This window comes from Melospiza melodia, chromosome Z (genome assembly GCF_035770615.1).
Source record: "Melospiza melodia melodia isolate bMelMel2 chromosome Z, bMelMel2.pri, whole genome shotgun sequence".
Taxonomy (NCBI): Eukaryota; Metazoa; Chordata; class Aves; order Passeriformes; family Passerellidae; genus Melospiza; species Melospiza melodia.
This window is the reverse complement of record NC_086226.1, coordinates 31479723-31498865: the sequence shown is the minus strand read 5'-3', so window position 1 is coordinate 31498865 and position 19143 is coordinate 31479723. Positions and strand designations below refer to the sequence as shown.

At 39.0% G+C, this 19143-nt stretch overlaps 2 protein-coding genes across 4 annotated transcripts in view; one reads left to right on the top strand and one right to left on the bottom strand.

The window, feature by feature from the left end:
• The window catches only part of LOC134432471 (molybdopterin synthase sulfur carrier subunit-like), a 33434-nt gene extending 26106 nt beyond the window's left edge, over nt 1-7328 (top strand). For both annotated transcript variants that reach the window (XM_063181250.1, XM_063181251.1), the window contains exons 6-8: nt 876-1237; nt 4629-4716; nt 5333-7328. The gene's annotated coding sequence lies outside the window, so the exon portion shown is untranslated. The remainder of the gene's footprint in view (nt 1-875; nt 1238-4628; nt 4717-5332) is intronic.
• Nucleotides 1-19143, bottom strand: part of ITGA2 (integrin subunit alpha 2) — a 67330-nt gene that overhangs the window by 11510 nt on the left and 36677 nt on the right. For both annotated transcript variants that reach the window (XM_063181246.1, XM_063181245.1), the window contains 13 exons: nt 18114-18252; nt 15333-15478; nt 14488-14631; nt 12425-12628; nt 11512-11648; nt 9907-10046; nt 8808-8959; nt 7642-7752; nt 6942-7024; nt 6015-6156; nt 4319-4411; nt 3224-3300; nt 3042-3125 (listed from right to left, as the gene is read on the bottom strand). In XM_063181246.1, coding sequence (XP_063037316.1) covers nt 3042-3125; nt 3224-3300; nt 4319-4411; nt 6015-6156; nt 6942-7024; nt 7642-7752; nt 8808-8959; nt 9907-10046; nt 11512-11648; nt 12425-12628; nt 14488-14631; nt 15333-15478; nt 18114-18252 — 1652 coding nt within the window. The remainder of the gene's footprint in view (nt 1-3041; nt 3126-3223; nt 3301-4318; nt 4412-6014; nt 6157-6941; nt 7025-7641; nt 7753-8807; nt 8960-9906; nt 10047-11511; nt 11649-12424; nt 12629-14487; nt 14632-15332; nt 15479-18113; nt 18253-19143) is intronic.

Here is a 19143-nt window from a genome sequence, read left to right as displayed (position 1 = left end):
CATTTCAATTTGGCAGCTGCTTTGAAAACATATGTTACTGGATATGCCTTTGTGAAACAGGTCAGAAGTACAGAGAGAGAAGTCAGTCACTTAGATTGTTGTTTGAATTTTACGAAGTTGGTTAAGAAAATGGTGTGCTGAAGCCCAGAGCTGGAACAAACATGTGAAATTAAGACAAGAGAATTGTACAGGATACAGGCTCTCTCAGGCTTCTAGACCCTGCATTGTTTCAGGGCCATAGTGCAAACTTCTTCTCTGTGCACAAACTGCAACATTCACCCTTGCAGTCACCTTTTCACTCAGGAAGGGCCTTCCTGACTGTCTCCCTTGGTACATGTGTAACTGGCTGGGGGTGGAAACACAGGCATCACCCTGTTTATGTAGGTGGCACATATCACATAGCCCTCACAGTCCTCTTTGGGTCATATTGTTCAGTAATTATGAGGTTTAAAATCCAGAATTTCCGAAGTAACACAAGGGTGGTTTCAGCTCACTGCAGCATGGAATCGCAGGTGTGTGATGGAAGGGAACGGTGCAAGGAACTGTGGGTGCTTGAGGAGCTCAGTTAGTCGGAACCATGCTCAAAGGCAAGGAAAACACCCCTGTGCAGTGCATCACACCCACTGCTTGCTACCTGTGAGCAGCTCCTCTGCTAAATCATGCCAGAACTGTATCTGCTCTTCATCATTATCTTTCATTAGAAGGCTAATTTGAGCAGTCAAAAAGCAAACTGGTGAGTTAACAATAAATAGAGGCTATTACAACTCCTACATCAGCTCTTCCTGTTCCACAAGGAATCTATCATCTTTATTGTTCTCTCCCTGTTTAATCTGGGTAACGTCCATGAGTACCATCCTAATTAAATGTGTGTACAGTCTCACAGATGTGCTTCCTGATCAATGGTGGTCCTCCATACTGCACTGTGGATCCTTTCTGAACCTCCTCTTTCTCCCACGGGCCCTTTCCTTGAAGGACTTGCTTACAAGGAGACTCCAGTGAAAACACACATGACATATTTTCTGCTTTCTCACTGCTGAAGACTCCAGTCCTTCCAAGATGCTTCCTAGTCCTTTCAGAAGTCTCTGGAAAGACATATTGCTACATCTTCTCCTAGAAACTCCAGAAATTATCCCTAGAAAGACTTAACTTCAGCAAAACAATACTTTTTTCTCAACTCTTGTATTTCAAGGGATTACTTCTTGGCTGCATCACCTGCCTCAGAATGAACTAATTCCAGGTAATTTCTAAGACAACTTATGCCATGGCTTAATATGCATTTTATTTAATTCTTTAAAATTTGTTGTCTGCAAAAATAACTAACTATTTTCTGGCAGTAGGTATTCCTTCATTCTTTGATGTGCATATGAAATTGAATTTTTTCATATTCAGGAGATGTAGCTGAATTCAAACTCTTGTTTTCCCTTGATTAACTTTTATAGATTCCATTAATCCTCACTTCTTCTGAAGCATTTCATTTCAATCCATATTTCTCAGCTAAGTAAACCCACTGATTCAAGTTTGCAGCACCTGAATTTACTAAGAAGCTAGCCCTCTGCACAGATGCTCCTGCAGTCTCTGCTGCTGCTGGACTCATGCAACCTTCTCAAGAAGCTGAAAGAACTTGAACCACTGACTTAAATGCTTTTCTGCATTTAAAATAATCTCAAAAATTCTGCATGACTCCAAGACTAGTGCACCTATTCATGATGCATGTCTCAAATATTTTGAAACTGCTTCTGCAAAGAAGGTTGTAACATAATCTTCTGTACTGTGGTCCCTATTCCAGCTCATCCTACACAGCAGCCAACAGTACTTGTAGCTATGGTAATCTCTGAATATTAATTTCCTGGATCCATAGTTGCTGTGCATTTTGAAGCAGCTCCCTCTTTTAAAAATTTTTGTTATTCTCTAAATAAAAGAGAATATCTACTGGGATTTTTAGATCTATTTATATTTACTAATATTTTAACACTTTGGGATGAAAAAGCATTTTTGATCAAGAATTGGTGACCAAGTGCATTAAGTGTAATTACATGTTGATCCTAGAAATTCAGTATTTGGGAGAGATAAATAAATCTATTCTTTGATGAAAATTCAAACATCCTACCTTGATCCAAGAGTGATACCCATGTATTTTTGTTTCAGTTGCAATCTATGTTAAACTGTAACTGAAATAATTCTTGTTTGGAACAGCAACAGACTAATTACTGTTTGAGTGCATCCCAAATCACCAAGTGTTTCCAGGGCTCAAGATAAGGACTATCAAGAGCACTACATGAAGATAAAAGGGCTTAAAAGGCTTCTTGTTGGTCTCTCTCCCCCTGCCTGCTCAGCTGCGTCTCCTTACCTTTCCAGGGTAAAGGATCTCTCTTGCAGCAGCCCTGACTTGCCTTCTACATGGGCTGGCACCAGGCAGAGGGGGTAGGTTTGAGCCAGAATCTGGATAGGTGCATGGGAAAGCAGGATGTCTGCTTCCAGTGCCAGTGCAGCTGCAGCAAGGGAGAATCTGCCAGGTGTACCTCAGGTTTTAGTTCAAACCATTATCTCAAACTGCTAAAAAATTTATATTCTTGCTCTAGGTTCAGCAGATACATCCATAATTTTTTTCATTTTTTTCTTTCCCTCCTTTACTGAGGGGAGCATAGTTTTCCTTTTGATATTCCTTTGTTTAGTTTTGATCACTGTAACTCCAGTTTTGATCCAATGTCATTACATTTGAGCCAAGAAGCCCAGTGTTATTATACAGTATATACTATTTATGTTATCAAAACCACATGCACTGTTTGACCTTTTTATCAATTCTGCTCACAGGAGCATCTGTAACAAGTGTTTGGAGGTAAATACGGGTCCACAACTTTCCTAATTTTTCACATCTAAATTTGGTTGGAAGGATGGACAAATCTGCAACTACTGGTGAAGAGGGAATTTCTTATGACTTCCAAAACAAAAGCAAAGCTTCATTATATTTTAGTGGCCTTTCAAGGCTGTTACTTCAAGTAGCTTGTCAAAATGCCCTTGTCTGTTTACATAAATCAGCATACCTTGTGAAGTGAATTTCTGCATCATATCGCAAAGGAATTGATAAGGCGACCTGGTTGTCCGAGTCTTGCTGTTCCTTACTTTCACTGTTCATCAAAACACATTTGAGTCAGGTGTAAAAATATTGTTTTATACAAATAAACTTTTAATACCTAACTTGCTTTCAGATCATTATGTACTTTACCTCCATGCACGAAAACTTAGAACTGCCACATTCTGAAGATTTTTAAGGTTGAAATCAAAGCTAATATCAAATGATACCTACAGAAGAGACAAGTGACACACAGTAAACAAGTTGGTACAACATCCCAAAAGACATTATTCATGTGTGTAACAATCTAGAACTGCCCTCTATATGTGAATTCTCTACAGATTTCCATGTAATATTTCAGTAATGTCTTAATAGTCAGAATTAATTTGTTCTTACATTCCCCTACAAGTTGGCATTCTTACATAAACATGAGTCATTTGCATTTTAAAATTGTGTACAACTAGCTGTAAGCTGCAACAAAAGGTGTTCACAATTTCTTCATTTTAAACTCTAGCATTGACACAAGCTTTGTATTCACTCTTTTCTTCCATTTGTTTCAGCAGGTCCACTTTGAGCAATTCCATTAACATTCAGAACAGGCTGAACTTTCTATATATGATTTTTTTTTCATTATTCCACATGTCCCACCACAGGACATCATGCTTCTGTTCTTTCAAGCAAGTTTCCTATTGCTCTAGCTGATTATGTTAGAGGCTAGAACCCAGTTTCTGCTCTGCCCTTGAGGAATAAGAGATTTCATGAAACTGTGGATATCCTGAGGTTTATGGTATATATGAAAAAAAAGATATGCACTTCATCTTAGGGCTGTGTGGGCCTCCCATCTCCTCCCAAAACAATACTGCTTTCTTGAAGAGATGAGTTTCACTGAGCAGGTGAGGGAATTACTCCAGGTTCACACTGCAGGGGGGAATTGATGGGAATTGTGCTCAGTTCTCAGGAGCCTGCACATGATGCTCTGTGCTTCTCTGTCCCCAGCTTTCACTCTCCAAAAGTTACATAACTGCAGCAGCATTTGGAAGCTGTGGGTTTTGACAAATGAGTTTTGAGAATCCTTTGTCCTTTAATCTGACAGGGAGTCACATATTTTAAGCCCTAGTCTGCTTATTATAATACCTCTGTTGTAAAATCTAAGAAACATTTATCAGCAATAAATGCAGACTTAGGAAAAAACAACAGCAGAGAAGGTTTTGGGTATCATTCAAGGTTATTTAAACATGCTAGCTGTACCTGTTGTCCTGTTCTGAAAACAGGATAGCTTATTTGGCAAATGACTGTACTTTGTGCTGTTCCTGTTTGACACGAGACTTCAGTCCCATCACTCTGCAGAGAAAACAGACAGAAACACCATCTTATGTCAGGTTTTGATAAGGCAGAGAGGTGTGTACCTTCAACAGCATATGTATTATGGTAAGGAGGAGTGAAAATAGGTGTTATGGCAGTAAATCCTAGAGATGCAGCAGATAGGTGGGGCATAGGCAGGGCCAGGAGGAAGTCACAAGGAAGGTGACAAGGACCATTCCCACTCAATTTCTTGTAGGTTGCAATCATCTTACTAGAACTTTGTGCTGAGCTTGGAAGGAGGAATACAGGCCAGAGAGTACAGGTCACCTCTACCACTAACTTCTGTAAGTCTTTTTTTTACAGAATTTTTACAGAACTTTTGCAGATATATTAACACAGTCTTAAAGCTGGAAGAAATGAAACTTTCTGTAAGAAAATCTGCCACACATAATAGTTTGTTTACTACTTTCCAGAATATTGGCTTGTCATCATCCTTGATTCAAAGACAAATTCACAGACCAGAGCCAATTATCAATCCTTAGAGAAGAATTTATTAAAAAGTACTGTCTTTTGTAAAAAAACATTCCTACTAGACATTTACCATTCATGAATTGTGCTACCAAAAAAAAAAAACCACAACAAACCCTCAAAACAAGACCTCCAAAAAGACCCATATATACTCAGTTTATGTTTTTCTTCCTGCCTTGAAGCAGGCACATTTTTGGTCCAAACTTCACTTGCAGGCTGAAGTGCTTCTAAGCAAAAGAGCTTCTAAAGCAAAAGAAAATTCTAGCTCCAGTGTGGTCTTTTGGCAGGACTGAAATGAACAATCTTGCTGCACAACAGGATGGGGAGGTAGAGGGGCACCCCCAGTGCTGTGTGCAGTACTTTTGCCAATTCATTGTTCAGAATAATGCTGTTGTTGGGCAGGAATGAATGCTATCCCTCCTCTCCCTTCAGTACAGGGATTGCTCTGGATTTCACCCCCAGGATTATCACGCACCTCTCCAGCAGGAGCCTGACCATATAAGCCAAGCACTGAAATCTGCATTTCATCCTTTGTGAATTGGGAGCAACAATTTGAATTATAGGTATACTGCATTCCCCAAAATAGTATGCATATTTCCTCTCTTTTGCTTTCTCTAAGATAAAATTTGTTGGAAGAAGAGCTTTTGGTATAGCCATCATGTCAATCTGATTAACTGTGTAGCTGGAACACATGGCCTTGGCAGTAACACTATTTCTAGATCCAAAGTCTGTGTTTTAAGGATTCATCATCAATACTGCACATCTGATTTATCAAATACAAATTCCCTGTGGCACAGCAACTGCTTCAGGCATGCTGCTGGGAGTTAAGCAGATGTAGGTGCCAAGGCCTAAAGTGAGGAAAAGATGTCTGAGGTGAGGTCAAACTCGAAAAGTTGCCAATTTTTATGCTGAGTTGGAAATATCTCTCCTTGACCTAAATAAACTGATCTGCTGGGGGAATAATTCTGGTATCCAAGAAAACAAATTGTGAGAGAGTTTTGTATGCACATTCTTTTCTGGAATAGGCACTGCTAGAAAGGAAAAAAGAAAATTCCTCTGAGAAGTTCAAAAATCAGGGGCAATTACAGAAACAGTGAAGCTGGGTATCACGCACCGGTAAAGAAGATGAAGCAAAAAACAAGTTGTCTGAAAATGTAGCCTGGATTCTGGTGTTATATGCATTTTCCTTTTTATTTCTCAATTTCACGTTGAATGTTAGTCTTCTGTTTTTGCTGCTGACAATAAACTGTTGTTTGCTGTTGGAAAATAAAGTCCATTGTTGTAAACAGAGGTACTAGAACAGCTGTGGATCAGGAAAATGTGTTGCCTGAAGCCAACAACAAATAACAAGCACAGCAAGACATTTCCTACATTGTACACACTTAAACACTCTGCTTTCTAAACCCTTTGGCATAAGAAATTCTGTGATGGTGTTTCCTGAAACCAGACAGATTTACTGTATTCTGTGCAGGACATTGATTATGTGTTGTCAAAGTGACTGCTGACTTTTCAAGGGGTCTTCCCTGGTGGGAAGGTGGACAGAGTGGGCAGCCCACATGGGCATATATATGCATATACATCTGACATGGACTTAGAATATGTGCTGCCCAGATAGCTGATCACAACTCCCCACTGGCACAGCTACTGCAGGATCCTCGCTGCTCCCTGTAGGAGGGATGAAAGCAGCTGCTGCAGCTGCTGCTGCTCTCCCATTGTGCTCCCTTTCCCAACAGCGGCCAGTCACATACAATTTGTCCAAATACTCACCATGTCCTCATCTCTAAGGTACCAAAACTTGGATTGGTCTAAGCTGACAAGAGTCCTAGAGTCCTACTTCTGTGTTTGTATCCCTATCCTACCTGTTTTTCCTTGATTAAATTTAGATTAAAATGCCATTGCTTTTTTTATCCATGCTGTTTCTAACTAGATGTTGAACTGGAAAGGCATTCCCCTCTAGAAATTAATCTAAAGCCCACAGACAAACCAACTGTTGAAAACACTGGACACTGAACCTTAACAGTTCCACTGATTCAGCTCTTACCCATCATCTGCCTTCTGCTGAACATTCAGAACAAGATCACAGACACAAAGTTCATCTTCACCACAGTCTTTAATAAAAGGAATCTAGGAAAAACAAAAACATTTCCTGAATGACAGGGCTCAACTTTTAACACGATCTGAAGACACTAGAGTGCAAGCACCTTCAAGTTGAAGCACATTCTTGTTTGCAGATAAGAAAATCCCTCTGAAGGACATTAAAAATCTTGACAAGTGAACGAGTTAACTGAATAATGTGTTGCAACATGTCAACTGATCCAAGAACGGTACAGACAGGTTACTCTTCAATGACAACAAAGGTGATGTAGTCAAATTAATTCCATCTCTCTTCTCTCTACCCCTTTACTGAAGAATAAACTGAAAGAATTCATCTTTGTCATCAACTAGAAGTTCACATCAACGGTGACATGGCTGAACTGACACGCTTGTTATGTGCTACGGTGGCTGACGTGTGTGTGTGTGTGTGTGTGTGTGTGTGTGTGTGTGTGTGTGTGTGTGTGTGCATGTGAGCAAGCTCACGTAACACAGGCAAAGGTATGAAAGGAACCAGGGGACACCCCTCCATGTGACTTACACAGAGCACCAGTTTTCACTTGCATGTGTTTCCCTTTGGTGTTTGTGGGGGCCACACATTATGGATGTGTATGGCCATGCAATTCTGAACAGTAAATCTGCCTACTTACACTATAGGCCACAGATGCTGGAGAAGATATGTCCAGGACAGGGCTGGAGCCAGGATTTGCAAGGCCAATGTCAATGCGCAAACTAAGTGAATTCACAGCATCTGAAGGCTCCTGTAAAACACAAAAGGTTCAGATGATGGCTGCCAGCACAGAAAACTGCATAAAATTGGTAATTTCTCTTGTGAATTGAGAGTGCGCAGTAAAATAATACTTGCTCTAAACAAGGAGAAGCAACAGTTCAAAGCTTCATTTCTTAAAGAAAATAATTTTGTGCGATTGACCAGTGTGGGCTCCTCTAGATTGACAGTTTTCAGTGCGATTTCCATGATAAAACTGATTTTTCTAGGATTCCTGGAGTCTGTGCACATCACAGCAACTACTAGGGCTACGGAACATGCAGATTGTCTGCAGCTGTAGGAGCTGGTCATCAAAGCCATCACCAGATAGCTTTCATTCTCATCTAACTGCAGAAGTCAAATTCCTATTCCACTCTGTATTACCATCACAAAGAGCATCTGGGCCTGAGTGACACTAAAACACAGTAAATGCCATGTTTCCTCTTTTTTTCAGTCCTGGATGAATCACCATCTAGCCCTGTGGCTCACTGCTCCACATGGCACTAAATGTGATCAATAGGTCACTGCAAACCACAGCAGGGACAGAAGTCCTCTACCTGACCTAGCATCATGCAACAGAGCTTAAGGCAAGCCTCAGGGCTCTGTTCAGTCTTTGGTTCTGGAGAAAAATGGAGACCTGCTTATTTCTATTTAATTCCTTGTTGTGTACCACGGGTTAGGATGCATGCAAGTTCTGCCTAAATGTTAGTCTGAAGAAAACATCTGCATGTATGTTTTAGTAGTTCTTACAAAACAGTCTACTCAGAGGGAAATTAAAATCTATTGAAACTATAGACCATGGGCTCTGTTTTACACCAAAGCTGAATAACACAATTAAGAACCCTCTTTCCTATCCTAAAAATCTGTACTGAATGTGACAGTTATTAGTTTCTATGAAATCATAATCTTATTAAGTATTTTTCAGCTCGGGGGATTTGGGAAATATAAATAATTCAGTATACCATCCATGAAATTCACATTACAGACAAAAATTCATCCACGCCTTCCTCTGATCTTTTGTTATGCAAGAGTACTTGCAATTGCACTTACTTGTACACTGAAGACATCATGAACACAATTCTCTTCATTATGCACCACAAGATCCCTCTGCATGTACCTTTCATTATTTTCTTTGAAAAATCCTCTAGAAGTCACTCTGGAGGACTGAAGATCTGCATCCAATGTTGCATTGTACTTTATAGCTACAAGAAGAATAACAGTACATTTTTGACTGAGCATGGTTGCTGTGATCTCATTACTATGCTCAGTATTACAGGGACCAGGCTTTCCTGACCACACTAAGTATTTAATGTTTTTCATAGCTAAACACAGAACAGTTTCAAAATGAAAATACTTTCTCTGGTGTTTTCCAAGAGAGTCAAACGGGTTTAGGTCCTGATTTGCAAGGGGCACATCAAATGGCAATCAATCCAGCCTCCACTGCAGATGTCTGAGCCTGCAGGTCAGGCAGGAAGCCAGTCAGCAGGGCCAGGGTTACCCTAGGTAAAGGGGCCTTGCAACAATGTCACTGAACTCAGAGGTGACTTTAAACAATCTGCATCTTCTCTTCAATCACATAATAATTTCTGCCACCTCCTCTTTGTTTTATGACTATTCTATTGTGAAAGTTCATTGTTATTTTATAGCTTAAAATCATGAGCTCCTAAAGGCACTTTATGTAGCACTGAAGCAGTCCAACTGGTGTTGTCTGTGAGACTGAACTTAAAAACTTCATGGGAGCCCACTGCTGGTCACAGAAATACTCACTATGCTCTGAAAAGAAGAGCTTCCTCCCACTGAAAACTGCTGTGACCCTCTGAAAAATATTTAATTTTCTTTTTATGAAGAGGAAAAGTATGCAGTCTGTTGTTGAAAAAGGGAAGGCTGGATGAACCTATCTCCTCATTAATTACATTTTTGGGGATTATTGAACAACAAGGACACAGCTGGCCTCTATTCTGTTAATTCCCCACTTTTCAAAGAGTATGGAGCCAGTGATGAACTAGGCCTAAAAACACTTTCTCAAGCACTTAAGTTTTACATTGATTTTGTGATTCTTGATATTCAATCTAATACATATTTAGACTTTCCCTTAAACAATGGACTTTTGCAGAAATTAATATAAGACAAATCATTGAAATATTCTTACCCACTTGATTATTTTTCTTAGCAGGTCTAAATGAAGCCTGAAAGCATATTTTGACAGTTATATCTGTATTCTTGTTCAGCAGACTGATTTTTTCAGGCTTAAATGAAGCAGTTATGGACACATTTGCAATGCCTCTTGACCTGAAAAATATATTTCAAAAGTTACATGGTGTTTTGAAGAACACTAGGTAATACAGAGGCTGTTATCCAATACTATCTGTAAATGTTAGTATTGATTTTTTTAGGTTCCCAATGTAAACTTCCTTTAATGGCACTGGTAAAATTATTTTTCCTTAGGTATACATGAATTTGTTGATATCATTGCTCACAGCAATAACAATACATATTTTCATGTCAAATTAATGGCTGCTTGATGGCTTGAGCCTGTGCCCCGATCAATCCCTCAAGGTATCAGAGAATAAAGCTCTTGGCCTATTTTCCAAACAGGTAACCTTCTGCTCCTTTAGAGCTCTTCTGGGAAGGTGACGATGGGTAATTCTTCATTTTATTTAATAATTTAACTTTTCTGAAAAACAACTTTAATGTAATTGAACAAGATTTTTTTAGAAGAGTTTCAAAGGAACCCTGCATGTAAAAACAAACACTTTAATCAAAATTAAATGCATTAATCAGCCCAAACGTCAGAGTGAAAGAAGAACAAGCATCTTCATTAATCAAATCTACATAAAGGCTGGTACTTCAAGGAGCATAATTTTCTTTAATGAAATTCCCAGCAGCAGCAGCAGTCAAAGGTCCAAACTGACCATTCATTTTTAATTATCTTGTTTCATTATGAAAGAAGTAGCAATTCACTGATATTTTTCTTACAATGGGGAGCCTCAGGCATGAAGACAGGCAAAGGAAAGGAAACAGCATTTGAATTTAGCTCCTCAAGCAAGGAGTGGAAATCACAGCCTACTTAGGCAGGCAGATGATTTGGGTTCTGTGAAACCTTTTTATATATTGTGAAAGTACTCTGACTTCTGTGGCAAAGGCAATTTGTCATTACAAATGTGTTTCTTGCCAAAACTACTGGTCAGCTCTCTATTACTGCTCTCTGTCCTTACCCTGCAGGACAAGGCTGCCCCCATACCAGCCTATCAGCCAGTAAAGGTCACACAGGTTGTGTGAGATGTGGTTTCACCTGGCTCAGGCTCAGCTATCAAAATTATACTCTGGCTACTGAGGTACACAGCCTGCTGTTACAAACACCCTCCATCAAGCCCCATTCCCTGCTGCTGCCCCTTCCCTCTGGACCATGTGACTGCACAGCAGGAGCAGGAAGATGTCTCCCGGCCCTCTTATTCCTGGTCAGGTCCTGCCCAGCAGGCTCTGCCACCTGGCTTCCTCCCACATACCCTGGCTCTGCCCTGTGTACTGCCTTGGCTTTCAGTGGTTTAATGATAAATGCTTGAAAGAGAGTCAGTCTAATGCTCTTTTTTTAGCTAGTTTTGATAGCAGTGATGAGGCAGTAAGTGTGCTAGCACTGAACACGTGGAACAAAAGAGCTTTTAAATTTGCTTATTTTTCGTGTTTAATTAACTTCATGTTCAACTGCTGCATCTGAAGCACTAACTGCTTCCTTTCTAAGAAAGAGTACACTAACCATAGCACGACCACATTTCCATCAGCACCAACTGATACGTCAGTAATGCCATCGTCATCTAAGTCTCTATGGCCATCTACTGATCTTCCAAAGAACTGGAGCTTTTGTCCAAAAGCAGGATCCGATCCTAAAATTTTCTGGGAAAGAGAGTTTGGTTACTGAGTATGCCAAAGCATGCTTAAGTCCGTAGATAGTAGCCTGGTTAATAGATTTTCACTGACACTCCTGTACATGCAATGTACAGTTTAAACAAAATGCATTTGTGGGTGTTTTCTCAGATGCTTTTGTAGCACCTCTTTCTCCTCTGCTGGAGTGGACAAAGGACTAGATTTTTCTGTCTTGGGAGCAGATCAACTCACTGACTGCTGTATGCCAGATACAGCTGGAAACTTTTTCCATCTCACATTGAGCAACCCAAAAAATACGAAGCTTAATAGGAGTTCTAACAAATACTTGCTGCAACCAGAAAATCTGCATAGAAAATGACAATAAGATTACCACTATAGTATATATGAAGGCCAGAGAAAGACCTTTAATATTAATGTATTTTTAATTTGCAGTGCTGGGATTTATCTAATCTTCATTGCTGTACATAAACACTAAAAACCTGAAAATAATAGGTGTCAGTTTTAGGATAGTAGTTGACTTCACACTCAGGCATCAAAAATGGCTCACAATGAGCATCTTGCACATGCTTTTCCTCTATATGGTTCATTTATAAACACCACAACATCAGTCTGGATATACTGACAGCTGAAAGGAGGAGAGGCACAAAATGTGAAATAAACCACGAGAATAACAGCATTCCTTTAAGAGGTTGAAACAATAGCTAATTAAAGCACAGAAAGCCTTCTGTTTTCCTCTAGCAGATTTAAAGGCATCGAGTACAGCATTACACAACACAGTTATTTACCTGAGAATATTTGGTACGAATAGTCTTTTGAAATCCATTATAAATGTAAATTGCTCCCGAGTTTTGGTTTTCCAGTGGTGCACCTATTACAACATCATTAGAACCATCCAAATCAATGTCTGCAAGTGCTGCAATTGCTGATCCAAAGCGTGCATTTTCTGACCCCTGTGGACCTTCCAAGAGTTCTTGTTGATCCAAGATTCTCTTAAAAAAATGACAAATAAGAAAAAGCAGAAATTCAGCTATCATTGCACCAGATTAGACCTACGAGCAAGTATCTATGTGCATTGTTTTTTGTTTCTGTTTTCCAGTACATTCCCCTCAGATAGCTCAACATTGAATTCCTTCCCCATTGTATTGCCCATTCAGTTTGCATTATGTCTCAAAGTCTTGGCAAGAATTACACAGCAAAATCAAAGCATGCTACGCAAAGTACTAACAGCAAATATAACCATATGTATGAAGCTTAAATGCCCCCTCTGTCCTCATCTGACTGTTCTGAAGTTTCACAATACATTGAAAAATACAGTTTCCAGTTTTGGATTACTGGTTTTTATGCAGAGGGAATGGAAATTATGTAACTGGACATAATTCTTTGAAACAGAAATGGAATTTCCTTACTAAACTAATGCAAAAAACATGTGTCCAAATGGTAAACTCCTGACCTCTCCAATGCCAATGAAGAATGAAAGATTGGAGATCTTCATAGTTAAATAATCCCATTTACACTAGATAAAATGCAGCTCTGGCAAATAGCATTCTCACCTTTAACTTCAGTTACCATATTGTGCTTAAAATTTTAGAAATAACAGCCAAGTTATTTATTAAAAATGACTAGAAAAGTATTACTTGCGCAACAGGACAACTTGCACAAATCCAGATAATTTTTAAAAAACACTAAAAGTACCTTTTGTTATTCTTTCTTATTTAAAATTTAAACCCAACGTTTGACAACTAAAAATTGTAAGATAGTCTTCCAATTTATTTGGTTTTCAAAAGCAAAGAAAAAAATTTTTTCATTTTTTTTCTTTCATATCTTATGTCTGATAGCATAGGCAAAAAGACCAATGTCATCTGCCAACTTTCAGCTCCTCCATCTATGTTGAAATTGTTTTAGGTTAGTTTCCTGTTGCATCAGGATACTCTGACTGAGGTCCTGCTGAAGGGACCTCTCTATTTATTTCATTGCCAATTTACCTAGTAAAGAGACCATTTTCTGTTTTCTCTGATGGATGTCATAAATTAATTTGCTTTGCAGACATCCAGTGAATGAAAGACTGTTCAAAAATGCCAGAGGGCTCAGTATGGTTAGTATATACATTCTGAAAACAACTACTATGGGTCTGAATAAAAAGCACTGTCAGTCAAGCATCAGACAAAGGATACTAATCTTTACTGAACAGAGGGGACAACAAGAGTTATGGTAACAATCCAGTATTAGAGTCTATGTAACAATGCAGAAAGCTCATAGAAGAGAATTTCTCAGAACTGCTTTGGGAATACTGTCAGGCATTGAATACATTCACCAAAAACAAATGGCAAATTACTTAGCAAAAGCCTTGAGCTAGGTTTTTCAGAGATACAGCCAACCCATGCTATATTAGCATGAATTACATTGCCTGACACCAGGACCAGGGAGACACAGAGAGCACCAGGCCCCTGGCCACTAACAGTGCTTATCTACTGCCTTGCTCATTGGCTCCATTTTGGTCTGTTCCAGCTGCCTAATTCCCAGATTACATGCACAAGCAGTTCTGGGGCAAGTTTGCAGCTGCTACTGAAAAGCAGAACATGTAAGGCAGCATTGGAAAGGCCTCCATAGGAAGGCCCTCTAACCAGGAAGGCTTGGCACCATTCATCCCTGCCCTTATGCCACATCCCAGGATAAGCACATGCTCTGTTTCTTGTAAAAAAGTCACTTTAAATATTAATAACACTTTGAAAAGATTCACTTCATAGTGACTTTGAGGATCTGGAGAAGCCAAAGGTCTTTCAGCATGCATGTGGCCAATCTGATTTGTAAGAAATTAGCCCTAAGCAGCGCTGGCTTGAGCCATTTTTACCTTTGTGATGGAAAACATGTACACTCTCCCTTCTTCCTTCTTCAGGTCATTCATAAACATTGGTGCACCCACAAGCAGCACATCTGTCACAGAATCCCTGTCGACATCCACTGAACACACCACACTGCCGAAGTAGGAGCCAATCTGAAATCATAATCAAATGGGTTGTTGCTGTATGTGGCTTTTGTAAATCATGTTTTAGCCCCTGATTCAGAAAACTTATATCCACCAATACTCTAATGCTACTGAATGCTGATGAGTTAAATTACTCTGTAGCATGCTCCATTGTTGGAAGAATCATATCCTTACAGATATTTCACTATTTCTGTCCCGTAGTCGCTGCTATGGCTTTACCACTCAGCAATACAAATGCCAACAGAAAGTAAGATACGGGAAGTATGTATTTTTTATAACTGCACAGGAAACTACCCTGCCTCTGATCTACTCTCAGATTTTTCTTACAGATGATACCAAAAACAGCTAAAACCATTCCTCTTTTCCAAAAGAGAAAATGAAATTGAGCTTCCATATCTGTCTTCTGATGTCATCTACTTCATAACTTGTCAGACAGAGCAGAATTTACTGAGTGTCTCCCGATTTGAATTGTTGACAGAAGGATACATTAGATTTGTATATTATCTTTTGCCACTAAGTGGATGACTTCCTAAAATACAGTTTAAGAGCAACAGCTAACCTCATTGAAATAGTCTAGCGACAGAGAAAAGTTCAACTGGATTCCAAATGCTTTGAGACAAAGAGGAATTTTCAAAACAAATTGCAATTTACTGCTGGGTCAATAAAAAAAGATTCCTGAAAGTCTGTATTCATGACCAAAATATACTTGCCTGCTCGCCTCTCCGTGACTGCACAATTGCAACATTACCATCACTGTCAACATTATAAACCACCACTCTGCCAGTGTAGTTGGATCTTGGTGCGCCAGCAACAAAATAGACAGAGCTCACAGTTGAGAGAACAGCAACAGAGTAACCTGGGTATAGAAGTTAACATTTAACATACATGAGAGATCTTTAATTACAATTTATCGGTTTGTTATCCATAAAAGCACAGAGGATGAGTCAATCCAGTATGTTAATTGAACAGAGTGACGATTCCAGATGGGAAGTTATGCTGTGACATATGCATAAAATTTGCAATATTCTCCTGGAGAGAACAATGACACACAGATCAAGCTGAAGCAGGTTTACAGACTAACACAATAGCTTGCCTATTCAGTAAAATGTAGACCACAAAAATGTGATGTTTGTGAAGGGGACGCTTGTGAAGGGAAAAAAACATGCAAAGAGTATCCTTGGAAAGAAAAATAAAGAGAAATATGAGATGAGCGTTTAAACCAGTTTTCAAACTAGGGAGGAACACCTAGCTTCTGCAAAGTTTGCAGTGCATTTTCCCACAGCTCACTAAACAACAGACCAGTGATTAGTCTGAATAACAGAGGCTACATGAACAGCTTGTCAGCTGGAAGGCTGATTGAACTTCTCTGAACATTTTAATCGTCATTACCATTATTCTAGCATTTATTTGCTTTCAGGAAATGTCATTTAATACCTGTAAAAATGTAAACATGTATTAGCAGTATAAATCTAGCATTAGTACATACTTTAGATTTCTGTGGTTTAGTTCCAGCAAATTTATTTTAAGCAAAGAAAACAAAGTAATCCTTTATAAAGTCTATAGTTAAACTCAATAACAAAATGCCAGTGATGGGACAGAATATGCAGACCTTTAGCAAGCTGCAGAACAATATGAGGAGCGCAGTCTAAAAGGATTATGCCTTGATCTTTGCATCACACCAGCCTAATTTTTGTTCAGACACAGGGTGAGAACAACTTTTTTGACTGCAGCTTCAGTGAGCAACAAGATTTTTTGTTCAGACACAGGGTGAGAACAACTTTTTTGACTGCAACTTCAATGAGCAACAAAACGAGATTTTGTTCTACAAGTACACACCTTCCTAATCAATACAGAATACAATCACTTGAAGTGAGTGGGTGCCATGCAGAGCAGGGTTGCAGAGCAATTGAGCAGCCTGTGATGTTCTAGCAGCTCTTTAACTTATGCTCTCCCAAGCTGGTGAGAGAGAGCTGGTATGGAGAGCTCCTACTGGAGGACAGAAAGTGGAAGGGAAATAAAGGGACAGAAAAGGCAACATTGTTTGCTCCAGAAAGATAAAAGTACCTACACTGAAACTGCCTTGCAGAGAAAGGGAACTATCTGAGCTTTTAAAAATTATTAAGAAAATTAAGTAAGAGAAAGTCTGAAGAGATCATACACGCAAAAGAGCTACTTCTCATTTGCTTGGGTTTAGATTTATTAATTTTGTTGGATGCAAGTACTGCTGAGCCATAAGGAAAAAAAGAGTATCTTAGTTGCAAAGAGAGCATATTGTTAAATACCTTTAAGAATGAGAAAGTCATAGATGCTTAATGTAGTAGCATTTTTCAAGGATGAAACAGCAGAGCAGGCATGTTGAAGATTTACAGAAAGCAGTTCAATGAACGGAGAATACAGACTGGCTTTATTGGGTCACAAAAGCATGTAAAAATACATATGGAGATTATAAGTAGCATCTCTATTAAGTAGTAGTAATATTCAAAATCTATAGACTGAACTGGAAAAGGCTAAGAAAACAGTGAGCACATATGAAACAACAGAAAGTCAATCAGCTTCTTATCCACATCGAAGTGGGGAAGGACACTCAAATGCTGTAACAGAAGCAACTCATAATGATCAGCATGATTCACTAAGCAGCCTTTTCAAATCACATGATTTATTATGTCTCTGTGACTGTGCTGGTTTTGGCTGGAATACAGTTAATTTTCTTCACAGCAGCTGGTGTGGAGCTGTGATTTGGATTTATGCTGGAAACAGTGTTGATAACACAGGGATGTTTTAGTTACTACTGAGCAGTGCTCACCCAGTGTCAAGGCCTTGTCTGCTCCTCAGTGTGTCCCACCAGCGAGGAGCCTGGGAGGGGTCACAGCTGGCAGGGGACACAGCCAGGGCAGCTGCCCACCAGTGACACAAACGACTATCCCATTCCATATGCTCAGTGTATAAAGGTGCAGGGGGAACGAGGAAGGAGGAAGGAGAAAGGAGGGGACATTCAGAAAGATGGCATTTGTCTACCTATGTCACAGCTGTGTCTGTTAGAGCCCTGCTGTCCTGGGGATGGCTGAACACACCTGTTTGCCCATGGAAAGGGATGAATAAATCCCCTGATTTGCTTTTCTTCCATGCTTGACTTTCATTTTGTCTGTATCTCAGCCCAGGAGTTCACTCACTTGAACTCTCCTGCATTCTCACTCCCCTTCAGGGACTGACTGAGTGGCTGCTTTGCTGCTAGGTCAGGTTAAACCACAGCAGTGACAAAGACTGATTTTTTTTTTCAGCTTACCACTTTGATATTAGTAGGATTTAAAAAAAATTCAAGTTTTTATTCAATGAACTATTGACTAGCACAAAATAATCTTTTTGACCAAAAATTTTTTTCACATTCTCAAATAATTTCTTAACACCATTTTGGGTAGGGGGGAACTTTCTAACTTCCTTAGTATCTTAATCAAGGTTTCATAGATTTCCAGATTTGCATTTCAGCCCCTTACCTAGATATGAGCTATGATTTCTGTCCTGTAGAATCTTCTCAAACACATGGCTTGGAAAGGTGGTGGCTCTGTCTGAAGACTCCTGAACTACTGTTCCACTCCAGTCATACGCCCCAACTGCACCCAGCAGCAGAACATCCTTTAAAAAATAAAAGTCTGCATTTTAGAGCTATCTGATTTAGGAGAAGTGCGAGCAAAGCTGACGGTCCCATGCATAATTTCACATCACTGGGTTTAAGGCCCTGACAAGGCTGAAGATCACAAAAATGCAGCTGTACAAGAAAACTAAAGCCCCTTTTATCAACAACAAAAGTGTCAATGAGAGCACAAAAAAGCTGATGTGAATAAATACAGTTTAATTCTTTACATAAGGAGATGCTCTTGAGAGAAGAGTTAAAACTAAAATCCAAATCAGCATGGCTCATTCTGCAGAATACTTCATACAGAAACACTTAATCTTATTCTTGCAAAGAGAAAACAAACACAGTTTAGTTTATTCAAGTTATTAAAATTCTTCACTAAACTGACATACTGTTACAGAAAATTGCAATAAAATTAAATGTGTAATTTTCCTCAAAAAATGCCCATATGTTTCTCTTTTTTTTTGCCATTTCTTAGCATCAACTGCTTCATAATTTAAAACTTCAAATTGTGAAAATAAATGGGATTTATAAAATATTATTTAATTCATCTTTAGGGTTATGAGAAAGAAACAACCTTCTTGTACTTTCAGTTGAAAGCTGATTGAACCACATTTGGATTTTGCAAGGAGAACTTACTTGATAATCTTAAAGTTGATTAGCACTGAAATATATCTGATTTTTGGTTCTAATTTTTAAGTGAAATATGCCTTAAACAAATATAATTAATTTTACAATTTATAGAGAAATTCTTTTCAGATTTGATTTATTTATATTTTGGTAGCTGTCTACCAGCTTTACAATATAGCTAGTCACAAACAAGTAGGAATTAATTTTTTCCAGCTACATGAACTCAGAAATCACTGAAAGCATTGTATTAACACATCTCA